We start from the raw sequence: 17,681 nt of genomic DNA on the forward strand, positions 1-17,681 counted from the left end.
GCACACCCAAAAGCAGGATGTTAATTTTTTATAGAACTCTTCTGTAAAAACTTGCAAACTTTCAGCATCTCCTTGATAAAGCAATAGTAAAGCATGAGTTTCTTTTCTTTTTCCCATTTTCATGTTACTTAGCTTGATTTAGCAGGTGCCTATATTCTCTTTTGGCCCCAGTGTAAAGCTATCCTTGTAGTCAAAGAATTGAAGCAATCCTTCTCCCAGCACCCACACGAGTACTTGCTCACAAGCACATAGAAATTAATTGTTCCCAAGCATATTCATATTTGTGTTGATTTTCTTTTATAATAGTGGATTCTTTAGTTCCCTTTTTTTTTACTTATTACTGGTTTAAAGTTCTTGAAAAAAAATGTTTTTTTTTTTACAATGAAGCTCTCCAACAAGCATCTGAATGGAACAGTTTTCATGAATTATATTTGTTAGATTGAATCCCTTTATCTTAAGGGAAAACAAAAACAAAAACAAAAACAAAAAGTATGTTTTTCCTTGTGTAACTGTTTGTCAGCTCTTCGTATGACCGACACATTCAGAACAACTGATGGTTTATAAGTTGGAAAATATGAAAATGCATTCGTTCATCAGAGAAACTTTGATCAGTTGGCACAACAGTTATGTCAAAATGTCACTTCTGTTAAAAAAAGGTTTAGATTGGCTGAAGTATTTAGATACTTTTTTTTCCCTTGTTTTCTTTATTAAACAGTTCTCAAACATGCATTATTTTCATCCTGTGGCACTGCATAGCTCCCAGCTTCTAGCTTCAAAAAGCTGAACATTCCATTTGGGTTATTGTTTGTTAGAAAGTTTTCTAAAAACTGAAAATATTTTTTTCTCTTTACTGAACAAGATATTGAACCGCTGATAAATGCTTGCTTTCGTAAATTGGGTATCAATCCTTTTTTATCTATTTTACCTTTAAGCACTTCCAGTGATTTAAAGCAGCAGAGCTGACAGATCTATTGATGACATAATCTAAAAGGAATGAATAAGAGATTTTTTAATTATTTTAGTCCCACTAGCATTCAGTTCATCTGGAAGCATATTGATTGATTCTGTCCTTGCTCCACACCATAAAATAACTTTTCTGATTTGTATTCTTTGCTTTTGTGCTCTTTTTGAAGACTTACCAAAGACTGCACAGTAAGTTACAGGATCTTAGCTCATGGTTATTTTTAGTTGTGCTGTGAAGCTCCTCTAGCTTCTAGATAATAGAAGCAACAGGCAGAGGTCCAGTCAAGGATGGTGTGTGGTGCAAAGTCCATCTGTGGAGAAGTCATCCTGCATTTTTTTTGAGCTCTTACAGGATTTTCTTTGAAGAAAATCATTCTGTCCATCATTTCTGCTGTAAGACAAAACTTATGTTCACAAAAGCACTTGATGCTGCTCAGTTACATAAAGGCAAGGATGTGCAAGTGGCATTATCTGAGGCTTTCATACAGCCAGTGGACATGCAGAGCATGGCACGCACCTGCCTTGCTCAGGTGGGTAGTTACATGAGTTGCTAATTCCTCAGTCTACCGTTATTGTCTGCTAAAGCTCACTACACAGGTTTGATATAGCATCTCTGTTGCTCTAAGAGCATTAATATCTCTGTAGTCTCCTTGTTCGCTAGTTCAGTTGTACAGAGTCGCAGGACGAGTATACCTAAAGTTGGAGTGTTTGTTAAGAAATGAGTCCTGTACACCAGTACACTAAAATTATTAATTTTTCCCAGCTTTGCATTAATTCCTCTAGGTTCATTTCATCAGCTGAGTGAAGACCACTTGGCCCAGCAGACAGGTTGCCATTTGTCAGATGCCTTCCACTTTATGTGCTGTGACAAAGATCAGTGCTTTCATGCTACACATACAACTGCAATTTCACTAGTCCTGATTTTCTGAAGGATTAATTTGACTGTTTCTTCACTGAATTTATACTGTTTACAAACATTATTTTTATATAACAGATGATTCAAGCTGCACAGCTTTAAATACCTATTAAAATTTCCAATTTTTTTTTTTTTTTAATTAAAAAAGGGAAAAATTCAGTTCACTTGACAGACATTTAAACACTCATTTGCAGAATTGGGCTCTCAGAAGCAACAGATTTGGGTACATGCTTTACGACTGAAAAAAGATAAATTTCAGGTGGCATTTTAAATAGGCATCATAAGCTGATGTGGCCATTCGAGTAGAGTTTCCCATGTTGTCTTTGCCAGAGCCTTACTAGAGTGCTGCATTGCAATATGCAATATCAATCATCATTCTTAAATTACATCTGTGCCACTGTTCTATCATCCATCCACCCAACTCTGAAATCTTAGCCAATATTTTCAATCCCTTGGAGCACTAACAGGGACTTTATTCCGCTTGGAAGTTTCTTGCCTTTCGCTTGCTGTAAAACTAATTTCACAAGTAGAATGTCCTGAGGATGAAAAAAAAAATGACTACTGCTACTTTTATAAAACACTGAATTCTGAAAATGTAAGTGTGAGCTCTTGAGGGATGCAACCAGCAGAGAAGTTTGTTTTATTTTTACTTTTTTATTCTGAACAACAGTTCTTTATATTTCTTATTTCAAGCAGATCTGCAAGGAAATTATAGTAACAGCAAAGATTTACATGGCAGATCAATTCTACCTGATGAGTGCCATGAAAATTATTATTCTTAATGATCCTCCAGAATTAGTATACAGTGATTCAGGTTCTGTCAAAAGTACTGTTATCAACTAATCAACAGAAGTCTGAAAATCAAAAAGCATATCTAGAAATAGAATGCTGTGTAGCTTAAGAAAAGATTGTTTCTTTACAGGGTGCAAGACTGTAATTTTCAGGAATGATATTTGGCAAAGGTGCTGTATCTTAACAACAAAGAAAATGATTCTAGTGGGATTGCATTATTCATGTTTTAGCACTGGTTTTGATACTATAATCCTTTTTTTTTAATTTTTTTTTTACCCCAGGAACTTAACTTCAACTATATTTATTTTTTGTTGACAATGGATAGAAAAGGCTTTCATAAACAGAAGAATGTGTTCCTATGTAGTCATTACTCAAGATGTAGCATGATCATTTTTTAATATGTATGTTGTTCATAAGCCATGTTAATCATTTTCAGTTATTTGCCTCTTAACCGTAATTCTGGAGCCTGTAAAATTAGGTGTCTGTGAGGTTCTTCACATGTGTGTTTATTGCACCAGTTTAACAATGCTGCAAAAATAGGCAATGAAATTGTTTACAGATCTTCGAGCATTTTGACCTTGATCTTCCCTTATTCACAGTAATATGTACAGGGTAGTTTTTGTATTCAGGTATCAGCAAAAACTATACAGAGGTGTGGGAATAAAATATTCAGTCATGCTGGTGGTGGGCTTTCATACAACACTTCCACACCAACACTGGTTTCCCACATATAGGATGTACTGCTGCTGGAGATGAATAATTCAAAAGTGACGAAGGGTGAAAATTAGAAAGCATAAATGAGGATCATAATCTGAATTCTGTTGAGTTTAGAGAGAGTTTGAGCCTAGTAAGAAAAAGAGTCTATTTTATGAAAGACCAGTATCTGGTTGTTATTGTCTGTGAATCATAACATGCTATGCACTATGACTATTTTTATACATTGTGATAAATAACATGCTTAAGTGGTCAGTTTATATTTTCTTAAAAGCTAGTATTCTATTAAAAGCTATGTATTTTATTATGTGTGATAGCCCACTCAGCAGCCAAACTATAAATATTTACTACACTATTTTCCTTCCCCAGTATTTTATATACAGCTGCATATTAGGACTCATTTCCTGTTCCGTTTTTCTGAGGATAAATTATGAGCTGAAAATGGTGATTATGTTGATTGCATTAGTGGGCTACAATGTTATCCTTCTGCACACTCATGGGTCCATGCTGGATTACTACAGCAAATTTATGTATGCAACAGCACCCCTAAAAAGGTAGGTTAATTCCAGTCATTCTGAAATTAATAGAAATAAAATACCAGCTACAGAACATATCATGTAGCATTTTTATTTCTTATGCATTTGGCTCTATAATCTATAAGTCACAATTTAAAATTGTTGTCATTGTTGAGCGTAAGAATAAAAACCACATATCTGTGCCAGATACGTAGATCACATGCTATAGAAAGTACAGTACTGTGCATTTTTATAATGAAGGACATGAAGAAAATGTGATTTTGAACATTATTAGGGCTCCTGAAGGTGCAAGCCGAATAAGATCAACTTTTTCAGAACTAGTATATTGTTGTAAAACTTTATAAGTGCAGTCTTAGCTATTGAAAAACAAAACTACAACCAAACAGACCTGCAGTTCATTAAATGAACAGAAAGAGATCTTATGTTCCCATTAGATGAGTGGACAGAACACCTGTGTGGTGGGATGGAATCATAGAATTGTAGGATCACCAAGGTTGGAAAAGACCCGCAGGACCACCCAGTACAACCATCCACCCATCACCATGGAGAACCACGTGACCAGTTACATTTATGTAGTACTCCTGGTAGCCTTCATTTTGCCAGTCAAGCTTGTGTATCTATTGGCTTTCTTTTCCTAAATCTCTCATCAAGGTTCTTCTTTCAATGGCATCAGTAGTGGAGCATTAACATGAATTGTTCCCCGTTCCTTATAGCATCTTTCCCCAAAGCAGACTTTGTAATAAAAGATCTGATTTGTCCCTATTGTAATTCTGAATGAAAAGACATCTCGAGAGTTAGCTGCCTCAGTAGCCATTTCTTCACATTCATTGGATGCAGGGTCAAGATTTCCATTATGGAAGTCATGTATTATGTAAAAACTGTTTTTAATCTGCCTTTATAGAATGAGTACCAATCACTCTCCATTTGCTAGCAAAGAAGGAAATCATTTTTAATAAATCCTCATGTTAGCACTGGACTTCAAAATATGGGTACATATGCACAGAATGATGTAGAAGTAATTAAAGTTTCATTATAGAAATAACATTTTGCCAAACAATAAAGCATATCCTATTTAAGTGGTCCTAGTTACAAACCAGAAGGTAATATAAATGGTAGTCTTTCCCTTGTTCTTGTGCTGAAGTAATTTTGTTTTAACTTTTGAGCAGCTTGCTTTGCTTACATTTTTATTTTATAGGCCTGGAATACTGAAAGATCTGAAGACAATGGGCTCAATTTCTTTGTTTATATTCTTCGTCACGTTACTGGTTTTGGGTAGACAGGTAAGATGCTCAGTTCTTTTCATCCGCATCAGTGGACACACTGCCATCCTCCTGCCTTCTCAAATATGCTTTAGAGTTTCTGACAAGCACCCTTGTTCCTTTTTGCTCCACACCCTCTCAAAGGAGTGTCAGAAACATCTAAAAAGCTATAATTTCCTTTATTGCCTTCCAGTATGTCCTTAAAACTCACCAGTAACTCTGCAATAGCTGTCATTGAGTCTGTAGGCATTATGCTGATAGTGCACTGTGACTGTTGCTTGTCATGCTGACCAATATTGTCTCATAGCTTCCCAGCGTGCTCCCATCTGTCCACATCCATCTGCTTTCTCCCTAGTTGCTTAATTACAAGCTATTTTCTTCACAGTTATTACCATTTGAGGCAGACACAGAAACAATATAGCATACACACAGCAGTGTACCACATACTGATGCCACAGTTGTACTAAAACAGGGAACTGACAGGAAACTCCTCTTTTTATTACCCAGTTGCGCTTTCTTGGTGCCATTGTGGTATGTGTGGCCTGACACTCTTGCATGCTGAAGGCAGGGTGAGGGTGGCTCTCGCTCTCCAGTTCCTTGAGGCTGTTCTTGCTGAGCTGAAACCTTGTCATGCCAGGAGTGACATGGTACACAAGGCAGGGCTCCAAGATGGAGGAGACGAGCCATGTGAGGTCTCATGAAGAGCCAGTACCCACACAGCCTGCAGCTTTGGGAAGTTTCTTCTGTCATACTGTCTTTAAATCACTTATTTACATTACAGTTCCCCAGAACATAATGACTGTCACTTAAACTGTCAGGCAGACCCTCCAGGTTACTAGATAAAAAAAATCCTATCTATCATCTTCTTTACTTTTGCTTAGGGGAACATTCTTGAGTTCTAGTAAAATTCATCATTGGCCTTACTACCAGCAGTGTACCAGAGATTGCTCATTTAATGTTAAGAGCAGAGAGCGGTGCTGCAACACAGCTACTTCCAGATGTAAACAGGGTTAAACACTCCTTAGCACTGTGGAGTCCCTGTTGATCAAGGTGTCAGATCAAAGGAGTGAGCACAACATCAAGAAAAAATAGAAAAGGAACATGATTTTTACTGAGCAGAGAGTATTTCTTTGTGAGCTCAGTCACATCCACAGTAAAGTTTGTGATCTGTGTACTGCAGCAGTGCGTACTGGTTGTTCCTGGCTCATACCTATTGAAAAATGAGCACGTAGTGGTAACAGTCTTTTGCTTTCAGAGCTGTAGGTTTGAGATCTTCATCATGATATTGCTTGTTAGTAGCTCTTCAGCCCATTGCCTTTGACTTTTCTGCTATTTTTTTTTTTCCTCCTTAAAGAAGATGAAGGAAAAAAGCCTCTGTTTTCAAACATTCTTAATCAAAGTCTAAAAGATAGCAGATGTTACAGACTAGATTTAATATATTCTTGAACTAAGACCTGCCATTTTAGGTTACTGCTGGTGACACTGGCTGGTAGTGAATGTCTTGGAGAAAAACAGAGAGAAAACTCCTTCCAGCAAATGTATCCTGATATACCCTCCTGTTCTTCCTGCATTGCCAGAATCTGTGCCAAGCCAATGTTCTAATCTTACTGTGAAAAGAGGATAAGGAATGAAGTGGGACTAGAGGAGCAATTCCTGATGAGCAGTCTCTCTGCTGCTTCTGATGTGGACCATAGCCTCTGCCACTGTCTCTGGCATTCAGCTGCTTCTCAGCTCTACTTCTGGCTACTGTTTGTATTATTTTAGAGGTAAAAGGAGCAAGGAGTGGATGCACTGTGGATTTGGACAGCGATGGAAAGCTGCTTTCTGTCTGTTCTGAATTCCTTTTCTAGTAATGTCTGCAGTAGCATTGTTTCTCTAGTAGTATAAGAGTTTATCAGGGCCAGTGTTTGTAAGGGCAGGCATCATCTTTTGGATAGCTTTTAGATCAGCTGTTTAAAATAGAAAAGTAGACAAATATTTGGATAGATTCTGCTCTGTTATTCCTGTTGCTTCTTTGATTTTAGACAACTTTTCAACCTTCATGAATGGATCATAAGAAATAATTAAAATTTCCATATCCCAAAAAGTACACAGCAAATTTTACGTTACTTTTGCACATTAATGGTTACCCATCCTTTCATCTCCCCTTCAGGAGAAGTGATGAATGGCATTTGTTCTGTATGCTTTTCCCCTAGATACGGGACATCTCATCTCCAGTGTATTTATGGAAATCGGAAGAAGCCAGTACAGTGTTACTCACTAGCAGCTACGTGGGCAAAGATGTTGAAGGGAAGAACATTTTTCCCATAATGACAGCAGCCTCTGACGTTGCAGTTTGTGTTCTCACAAAAAAAAAAAAAATCTGGGAAATAATGTTCCCAGATGTCACAGGCAGCAAAACTCATGGATTTAGTAGGCTGATTTTACAGCCTATTGCAGTCTTCCTCTTGCTACAGTTCTGGTAGAGCACTTTCCTACCTCTGCACCCTTCTTCCACAGAGGGTAATACACAAATCCTTTATCTCTTTGTTACTGCCTTTTTCAACATTGCAGACAATAGCTTCTCTTTTCATATCTCTTAGTGTATGTTTTAAGAGTGTTAAAGGCAATAGCCACTGATAAGAAGGAATGTTTCTTCCCTTCTCTTGGCACTGGTGGTTCTCTGCCCCCAGAGCAAGTTACCAGAAAGTTCACGTAAACAAAATGTGAGTGCTTTCCTACAGCCCAGCCCCATGAGCCTGCTCACTGCTGGCTGATGCAAAAGCAGGAGAAAGTATACATATATGGTAGAATGGAGGTGGAGGGAGACAGAGCTAATGTATCAGTATACCTTCTATGAGCAAACTCAACTCCCAGCTTCAGATAATACTCTTAGATGCACAACCATGATTCCTGCTGAAAGAGCTAGGCATTCCCAAAATAGGGAAATGGTCTGGCTTAAAAATCAGCCCTGGAAAAATGGTTGGTTTTCAGCCAGATCTGCTTGCTGAGCTTGCCTAAAGAATAATTGTAGGATGGGCATGAGGTGAAGAAAATAGAATTGCTTTTCTTTTACATAGTCATGTCAGCATAGGCTATAAGTGACACATATCAGTCTGTATACGTGCCATCTAACTTCCCTGAAACAGACTGGCAGCACACAAGCAATACACTGAGAATGCAAACTCTCCAACTCTTCCCAGACATTGACTGGGAGAATGCAGATTGGCATGGGCTGGGCTCTATACTCATTTTAAGGCTTAAACATTGTGAATTACTAGTATCAATGTAGCACGTGAACTTTTTTTCCTTATCTTTATATGATATTACGTACACCTGGTTAGTCTTTAAGTAAATATTTTGCTTCTCTCAAAATTGATTATATTGTGTTTATAAAAATTGAGTTTTACTGGCTGTTTTAGTGTCCAGGTGTATATGGCAGTGAAAACTGTTTATTTCTAGTAACTGTTGTGGTTTTTAGCCAAGTGGTTTTATTCCATGAAAGGTTCCTTTCTTTTTTTTCTGCTCTTAGGTAATGTAGTCTTTTGAAAAGCCTCTTCTGAAAGAACTTAATGAGCATCTGTTTAAAAGTTCACTTCTATTCACAGACCGTTGGTGTATTTGTGACAGATGGGGGCATGTTTACGTAAGCTGTATCAATAATTCCTCATTATATCAGCTTTAGATAATATGTCTAAATAGCTCCTTAACACAGCTTTGTTTGAGGTTCTCATTGTCACCTCAGTTCTCTTCCAAAGGTTTGCGATATATCTTTGCCATTTATCAGTTCTCCAACACATTGGAGGTTTTGAATGATAAGGCAGTACACCACAAGTTTCAGAGCAGTGGCTTTTCATATCAGTAACTTTTAGAGCTAGTGACTTCCTGTTGATATACGCACAAATATGCTGTAAGGAGACATCCACTAATGCTCCATACTGAAACAGTTCCTCAGACTCGCTGTCTATAAGTAATGACTGTGGAATTTTCCTCACCTGAATGAAAACCTGTGTAATTTTCTGTAAGTGATCTTATCTGCATTAGTGGTACTGTCACTCTGCCCCTTTAGCACATGTGCATCTCCTGTGACCACACACACTGATGGTACAGACACAGGAGCTGCTTCTTTTGACTTTCTGTGTAACTTTCTGCAGCAATGAGAGAAAGTTCATTCAGTTTGTTACCTCATTCTGAGGCAAATATTGAAAACAGGTCTCGGGGAGTGTTGGACTTGAATTTAAAGATACAGACATTGCCATCTCTGTCTCATCAGACATAAGACCTAAATCAGTATTTGATACACCTGACAGCTTTTGCCCAAGAATGAGTTACCACTGATCCGTACCTCAGGGTGTGCATTGCCTTACATGCATTGATATCGTGCCTGCCTGTGTATCAAAGCCATTCTGAGATATTTGCATGGTGAGATGTTAAAAAGGTTCCATAGATTACGTGTAAAGTAGGAAGCAATCTTGGTTTTCAGATGACTGTAAGGCTTCAAAGTGTGAGCAGGGTCTTCAAAGATGTTTAAAATGATTTGGGTATATTGCACAAGCAAAACAACCTCACAGTCTAAAATAAGCTTTACTAAGATAGGGATTCTGTTTTTAGAAGTCTCAATATGCATTTTGAAATCACCTTTGACATTTTTAATTATAAATCAAATTGTAGAGTAGATTTTGAAGCTTTTTTCCCCCTTTTTTGAGTTCTCTTTGCCATTTGTTTTGGCATCCTGTATTTCAATAAATAACAGAAATGTAAATACATTATCTCCATAATATTTATCTCATAAAGAAGAAATAAATTGTTTTGAAGACTAAGCTTATCTCAGTTTGTTTTCAATACTAATTGGTTACAATTCGTTACAAATTGCTGTTTTGTGCCACATGTCCACTTTACTTCAGACAATTTATGCAAATGATCTTGGCATCCCAGTGTCTTATTGGATTTTTTCTACATGAAGACAGTTTATTGGATTTGTTCTGCGTTCATGCAGATGTGGAGGCATTAAGTTTATCATCTATGCAGGGAATGTGAATATATAAATATTAATAGAAAAATAAAGCATACATGACTGCGTATATTTTGAATCCTGTGGTCAGTTTTGAACAAAAGCTGTTCATGACCTCAAACCTTACAAGAGAGATAACTGGAACAATGATAGAACACAATACAGTTCTGTTTACAAGTTCTGGCAGAAGCCTGTTTTCAGGTTGTGTCTCCCTTCATGCATGTCTTTATATGTTTGTAAGTCTGTGCCTTCTCTTCATTTGCTTCTAATCTGCAAATAACCTTTAGTAACATAAGTAATTGAAAATAGCCAGCTTGTTTGCTTATATGGCGTACCAAGTCCATACTTCTGAGGCAGAGCATGATCTGCTGTAAGACATTAAGACTCACTTTATATTCAGAACAGTGTTAACTTTGAGTCAGAAAACCAGAATCTCTCTTAGGCGGCTCATTTGAGGAATGTGTTCTGTGCTTCCTAGCACATCAGCACAAGAAAATATAATCACTAAAGGACACTGTGGTATGGATATTCTTTTTTTCTTTTTTTTTTTTTTTTTCTTTTCTTTTCTTCTCTTTTCTTTTCTTCTCTTCTCTTTTCTTTTCTTTTTTTTTTTTTTTTTTTTTTTATTTCCCAATTAAATACCTACACAATACCCAGGCCTTATCAACCAATTTAAAATAAAGTGTATAGGTGTTGTTGCTCTCTTAGTATTTTTTTCATCCTACAGTTTCTCAGTGGATCCATTTTTTGCTTTGCCAGTTCTAAATTCTTTGTATCTTTGGAAGCCTGTGAAATCCATTTCATTTCAACTTCCCACACTGTCTTTGGCTGTGATCTCAACAGAGTACCCATGAATCATTCTGAGCTGTGATAGCAAATGTCCAATCACAAGGACTGTTGTCATGTTTTTATCTAAACACTTACTGGCTGCTAATAATAATGGCTAGTATTTTCAGGATTTTACATAAGATTGTGAACATAATCATATTCTCCTGGTTAGTAATTCAGCCTTCATTAAAGCTGCAGGATAGTGTTAAGCCACTGGACTACACTGAAATACTGACTTACATCACCTCCAAAGATGTAGGCCAGTGGAGTCTTTAATGAAGAAATAATGCCATAGAATTTATCAAAAAGCCTTGAAATTATTGAAAAGGAGTTCAGAAGTACACAAAAAAATGAAACAAAATTTTCAAAAATACTAACATTTCAAGATTCTTATACATTTATATAATGAAAACTCAGGTACAACAAGAAGAGAAAGATGTAGCATTATATACATTTTTAAAGACAAGATCAGAAAACAACATGATGGGCCATTTTTATAAGTCTTCAAAACATTCCAATTTTAAGAATCTCTTGTTATTCTAAAGCAGTAATGTTTTTGCTTTGTGGATACTAAAAGTAGATAGTTTGTGTCCTGAACAACAAAAGGTGTATCAATAGGCTGAATTTTCTTCTGCTACCCTTTATTTTTAACCAGACAGTTTGTACTGACATAAGTTAAAGATGGCAACAGTTAGGGTCTTCCTGTAAGGGAAATTCCTTTTAAATAAATTAGATATCATATTGCAGAACTGCACATTATTTCCATAACAGTGTTTGATTTGTAGAATGAATTTCTTCCAGAGCACGAGAATACATAAGGAAATCTTCTTTTGTTTCAATCACCCTGCATCTTTTGGCTTACTTTCTGTGCCTTTTTTTGTTTTTTCTTTTTTCTTTTGTGGTGGGGAGCATTTATAAATTCAATGAAATGTGTACCATATGGTGTGTGCTTGGGGGTTAACTTCTGTGGAATCTGGAATGGTACTTGAATGGCCAAATAATATCCTTGTAAAGGTGATGTACTGTGTTTATTTTGTCTCTTAAACCTGTACTCCAGCAGGACAAGATGCCGATTGTTTCTTTACCTCTGTGTCCTCTTGTAACAGAATGAATATTACTGTAGGTTAGACTTCCTGTGGAAGAACAAGTTCAAAAAAGAGCGGGAGGAGATTGAAACCATGGAGAACCTAAATCGGGTGCTTCTGGAGAATGTGCTTCCAGCCCACGTAGCTGAACACTTCTTGGCAAGAAACCTGAAGAATGAGGTCAGCCATCTCTGTATATTCTCTGTTCTGTACTAAGGCAGCATATAATAGAAATAGCACTTAATGCTGAGTTGAACAGTAGATCCATACATTCAAATTATAGATTTACAGTCATTTTCTTTCCCACCTGTTTTCCTGAGCACTGAATCACCTTAGCACCTTGAAGTCAAAAATGTGAAACTGTTTTAAGTGGCAATACACTTTGCCTTGGGGCAGAGGAGGAAAACGGGGAGAAAATGAAAAGGATAATTGAATCCACAAGGATTTAAATGTGAAGCATATGTATTCAGATATATTTTTCTTTGTGATCAGAGTGGAGCTGCATCCAGGTTTTGAAATGGCTTATGGTGACTGGAGACTTTACTTACAGAAGTGAAAATTAATCTCTTCCATGAAACAGTGGCTATATTAATTCTGGAAAGAGGTGTTGAACACTGAAATAGCTATTTACTCACAGCTAATGAACCTAATCCAGGCATCAGAAACATCCACCTAAAGACTCTTGTTGACTTAAGTGGGAGTCAGATCTACTCCTAATGCTGCTTTGTAAATTTAATAAGGGAAAGAAGGATGAAAACAAAGACAAAAGAAAAAAAGCCTAACAGATTTAGAAGGAGTAATAATTTCTATATATCTTAAATGCAACAGTTTTAATTACTTGCACATAAAACAATTGTTCCAAAACAGACAGAAGAGGGGAGGAGATTTATTTTGATTTCCTGAATAGAGAAGGATAACATTTTTCCTTTCACTGTGGTTTGCACTAAGCTACACTACTATAATGTAGTTCGCATTGCTACTTTAGTACTACCTGTAAACATTCATTTGGTAGCTAATGTTGAATGAAAACTGCTGTGGGGTTCCTTTGAATCCAGTGAAGATGTTGGCTGAAAGCCAATTTGGCTTGGCTCCAGCTTTCAGTTCAGGCATTAAACACAGCAAACCATCAGGGGATTGCTTTCTCATTTATGTGCTATTCCATCTCTGCTCCCCAGCAGAGCAACACCATCTGCTCACCCTTGTACTGGCAACTGGATTTATACTGTCACCCCTCAAGATACCTGGGTTGAAATAAGCCTCAGTAAATTTAGTGAAGATGAAAAACGGTAGTCTGCTGAACTCTCTGGTCTTTCATGTCAACTGAAATAAAAAGAAGTTGACGTGATTTTAGTGGCATCCCGTTTTAAAAAAAACCATGAGTTTGCTTTGTTTATCTTTAAGCACAGTTTTCAAAGAAGCAGGAACCTCACAAATCCTTGGAAATATTAAGGAATACAGACATAAGTCACGTCTTGTTTCAACATCTGTAAGGACATGTCAAAACTTAAAGGAGATTCAGTGTGGTTTTTTTTTAATGTCTGAACACCTAAAAATAGATGACAGCAGATCAAATCTTGGTTTTATTTCCGTGGATGTTCAGGTAATGAATTGAAATATGCCTGCATCTTCCTCAGAGGCAAACACTCAATTTGGCTATATACACACTATACACACTAATACTAATACACACTATTTTCTATCTAATGGATGAACATTACTTGTGCCAGAATTTTTTGCTTGCTGTTGTATGAAGGAAAGGGAAGGCTAAGTATGCTGCTGAATGAAATGCAGCCGGAATGAAAGGGATGAATAATGTGTGGATAAATGCTAACTGAGAGTAGTAAGACTGTACTTTCAAAAAAAAAAAAAACAACAAACATCTTTTCGTGATGTTGATGCTGATGTAGTAAAAGCAAAATTATTTCAAAGCACGTAAATGTAGTAAAAGTTTGTTTGCTTTATCAAACTCCAGAATTGGGTTTCTGCTTATTGACTGTATGCTGGATAGCAAATAAGGTACTTTCCAGTTGAGAGACAGAGGAACAAACACAAAACAAATAGCAGGAAGCGGGATTCTTCTGCAACTGGCTTCTTGCACCCTTCTTTTTTGTGCTGTGAGCATCCAGCTTCCCTATTACTAAGAAGCACTCAGAAAGCTTTTTTGCTGTGAGCTAACTTGAAAGCATGTTGCTGAGTTAAATACCTAGCAAGAGTAATACTGCTTCATTAGCTGCAGAATGGAGCCAGCAGAAATTGTGCCCCAGAGAAGCCAACTGCTGCAGCCTTCCATGAGGCATATGGAGTGGGGACCAGTTGGCCTCCTTCATCCTCAGAAGGTCTGCAGGCACTGGAGAAGATGCAACAGTTTGGAAAGCTGACCAGGAAAAATCAGATGTTGTAAGGGGTGGGGGGGAGGAAAAGAATTAATGGTAGAAGAGAGGGTGATTTTTTTTGTGTGTGCTGAAAGAAAGCCATTCCTTCCTGGAATTATATTGCATTTAATTTTCTGATTAAACATTTTGGAGAGTACTCTTTCATGAGAAATACTCATAGGAAAATTAAGACACCTGATTACCATAGCCTTTATTATTATGAATGATTGCAATAAACGAGTGGGGAACGTCTGCTTAAAATTGCCTGACATTTATTGTGACAGCTGCAATTACTGCTCATGGTTCTAAACAGTGCCATTTGTTGTTTCTATTCTGGTATTGTGCTACAAAGCATTACTAGGGATTTTTTTTTTTTCCTTATTGAACCTGTAAATTTCCTATTTGTCTTCTGGTTCCTGAACGATGTGGTGGTAAGAAGAATCAGTTTTCTATCACTTGCACTTCATATACGTGTCCAGAGAAGGGCAACAAAGCTGGTGAGGGGTCTGGAGCACAGATCTTACAAGGAGTGGCTGAGGGAACTGGGATTGTTTAGTCTGGAGATGAGGAGGCTCATGGGAGACCTTGTCCCTCTCTACAACTCCCTGAAGAGTGGTTGTAGTGAGGTGGGGGTCAGCCTCTTCTCCCTTGTGACTAGGATGAGAAGGAATGGCCTCAAGTTGCACCAGGGAGATTCAGGTTGGATATTAGGAGCAATTTCTTCTCAGAAAGAATGGTGAGGCAGTGGTACAGCCTGCCCAGGGAGGTGTTGGAGTCGCCATCTCTGGAAGGGTTCAAGAGCCATGTGGACATGGCATGTAACTTAGTGAGCATGGTGAGGACTTGCTAACAGTTGAACTAGATGATCTCAGAGGTCTTTTCCAGTCTTTATGATTCTATGATACTATTCAGTAGTATGTGTTCCTTTATTGTATCCCTATGTAGATGGTTTCCTTTCTTTCTAAGGGTTCATTTCTATTACGTAACAGGGATGAATTCTTATGACATGAATTTGTATTCTCAGGTAAGTCATAGCATTCACTTCTATGTACTGTTTTAAATATGACACTGCTCCACTATGGCCCCTGTGACAAACTTTTCAGAAACTGTATAGCCTGTGTCTATGAGCAATTCCTTCAGGTTTTACTTTCTTAGGATACAAAATCAGTTAGATTTGAGAAAGTAAATAAACCAGAAAACTGCTATCTAATGTTCATTTGGTAAAATCAAACAGCCTTATTCTATTAATTTACAGAAATGCTAAGATAATAGCATTGTGTATTAATGTTAGTGACAACAGTACTATTAATTTGGTTGGATTTAATTTACTAGATTTGTAAAGATGATAGGAATATGATTTTTTTTTTTTTTTTTTTTCTGTGAAAAAGTTCTATGATGATGGATATATGTGGTTTATTTTGTTAGGTCAAGTTTGAAAAGTATAAGTAATAACCCACATTCTGAATGTTAATTATCTACATTCTGATGTGGGTGTTCTCACATCTCCCTCTGCTCTTCTATATATCATTGTGAATTTCTCCTTCCACTGCCAAGCCCTGTATTTGTTGTGCAATTTCTTCCCAGTTTTAAAAAACATCTGTGTAGCCTAGATTCATTTATCTACCACTGAAATCAAGATACTGGGAAGGCGACTTGAGGAAATGGAGGGGACAGTGAGATAAACCGCATCATGAAATCTCTGTGCCTATTCTGCTAAACTAGCCTAAGATGAGCACTCAGCGTGTCAGATTTTAAGTTTAGAATATATTTATATTTATAAGTAAACATTACTGTAGCTTCAGTGTAGACATGCCTGAGGTAACTTTGAAGAAGGTAGATGTGAACCAGAATGCAAAGGCTAAATATTTGAGTAGCAGGTCTGTAAATCTTGTTGTGCTGTTCCACTTCACTAATTTTGAGCTGGTTTGAGCTCCCATTCTGAGTGCAAACACTCAAGAGAGCAGCTGGTGTGCGCCACTTCAGTGTTACAGAGTCCTGGACCTGGGTTAATGTGGGAAGCTAGAGCAAAGAGAGCAAAGAGATGCTCAGGTTCCTCTGAAATGCTGTCAGAATCATCCTGTGCAGTTTCGGGCACTCCTTTTGAGTCCTTGTGACCTCCATAGACTATTTTTTTCCTATATCCGCAAGAGGGAAGCACTGTCTGAAGACTGTGCCCGTCTGGCAGTAAAATGACTTTCTAGATACACTTGTCCTATAATGTCAAGTGACATTAGGGGACACATAAGGCAACTGTGCTCTCAAGTGACATCTTTATCCAGGTGTATTGCTCAAATTCAGTTGATATCATTTAGCCAGAGGGCTCTCCTTTCCCCTGTTCTATTGTATGAATGAAATTGATATTTTTTAAAAATATGCACGAACAGCTGCAGGAGGAAATGCACAAATTAACCCAGTGTTTATGGAAATGGAACAAATAGATGACAGAGAAGTATTGCCAGGGTGCTGGTTCTTTTCAAAGGGCAAGATGCATGAGGAGTTTCAAGGACACTGTGATTACATAATCCTTATTGAATAAAAGGGGAGAATAGTTGTGTAGCAAACCATCTAGCTCCTCCAACTGCTCATGCTTCTGTCTGTCTCACACCTATTCGGGGCTAAGGCAGTCAACAGATTTTACCATTACCAGTTCAGCTATTTTTCAGTTAAGATCACAAACTTGGATTCACTGTGTTTGTGCACACCTATGTAGATTCACCATGTTCTTTAAAAAAGAAAAGAAATATACTACAAGCAAAACTGAAAAAAACAAAGTTTGGATAAATAAAAAAGGGAAAAAAAAAATCTGATCCTTCTTGAAATCATGGAACATTCATCTTATTCACAAGAATATTGAAATTCATGCTCTACTCAAATACTTTTAACAGAATTTGGCTTTATACTAACTTAAAGCATCTCTTATTATTATTGAGGTTACCTTTGTAAAAAAGATTTCCATACTTTTTTTTATTAGTTTAACAAATAGTCCTTCTTTTCCTTTTTCAGGACGTAAATTTGTCCTGAAAGCAGAGATATTCTAATGATAGAGGGCATTGGAAACTGAAGGAAGGGATAAGGGGATTCATTTTTATCATCAGAGGTTTCCTGTGGAGCAGAGGTGCTCTCATTTCAGTGCTAACAATGCTATGGAGAATGTGACACATAAGTAAGTTTAAGTTCGAGTGACTTATTTATCTTGTTAAGCCCCTTGTTATGGAAAAGAAGGGAC

The 17,681-nt window shown here is 37.2% G+C and overlaps 1 protein-coding gene across 1 annotated transcript in view; it reads left to right on the top strand.

Annotated features, from left to right (window-relative positions):
* Window positions 1-17,681, top strand: part of ADCY2 (adenylate cyclase 2) — a 197,750-nt gene that overhangs the window by 169,841 nt on the left and 10,228 nt on the right. The window contains 3 exon segments of the mRNA XM_015854447.2: window positions 3,755-3,939; window positions 5,117-5,201; window positions 12,105-12,263. Of these exon segments, the coding sequence (XP_015709933.1) occupies window positions 3,755-3,939; window positions 5,117-5,201; window positions 12,105-12,263 (429 nt within the window).

This window comes from Coturnix japonica, chromosome 2 (genome assembly GCF_001577835.2).
Source record: "Coturnix japonica isolate 7356 chromosome 2, Coturnix japonica 2.1, whole genome shotgun sequence".
Lineage (NCBI taxonomy): Eukaryota > Metazoa > Chordata > Aves > Galliformes > Phasianidae > Coturnix > Coturnix japonica.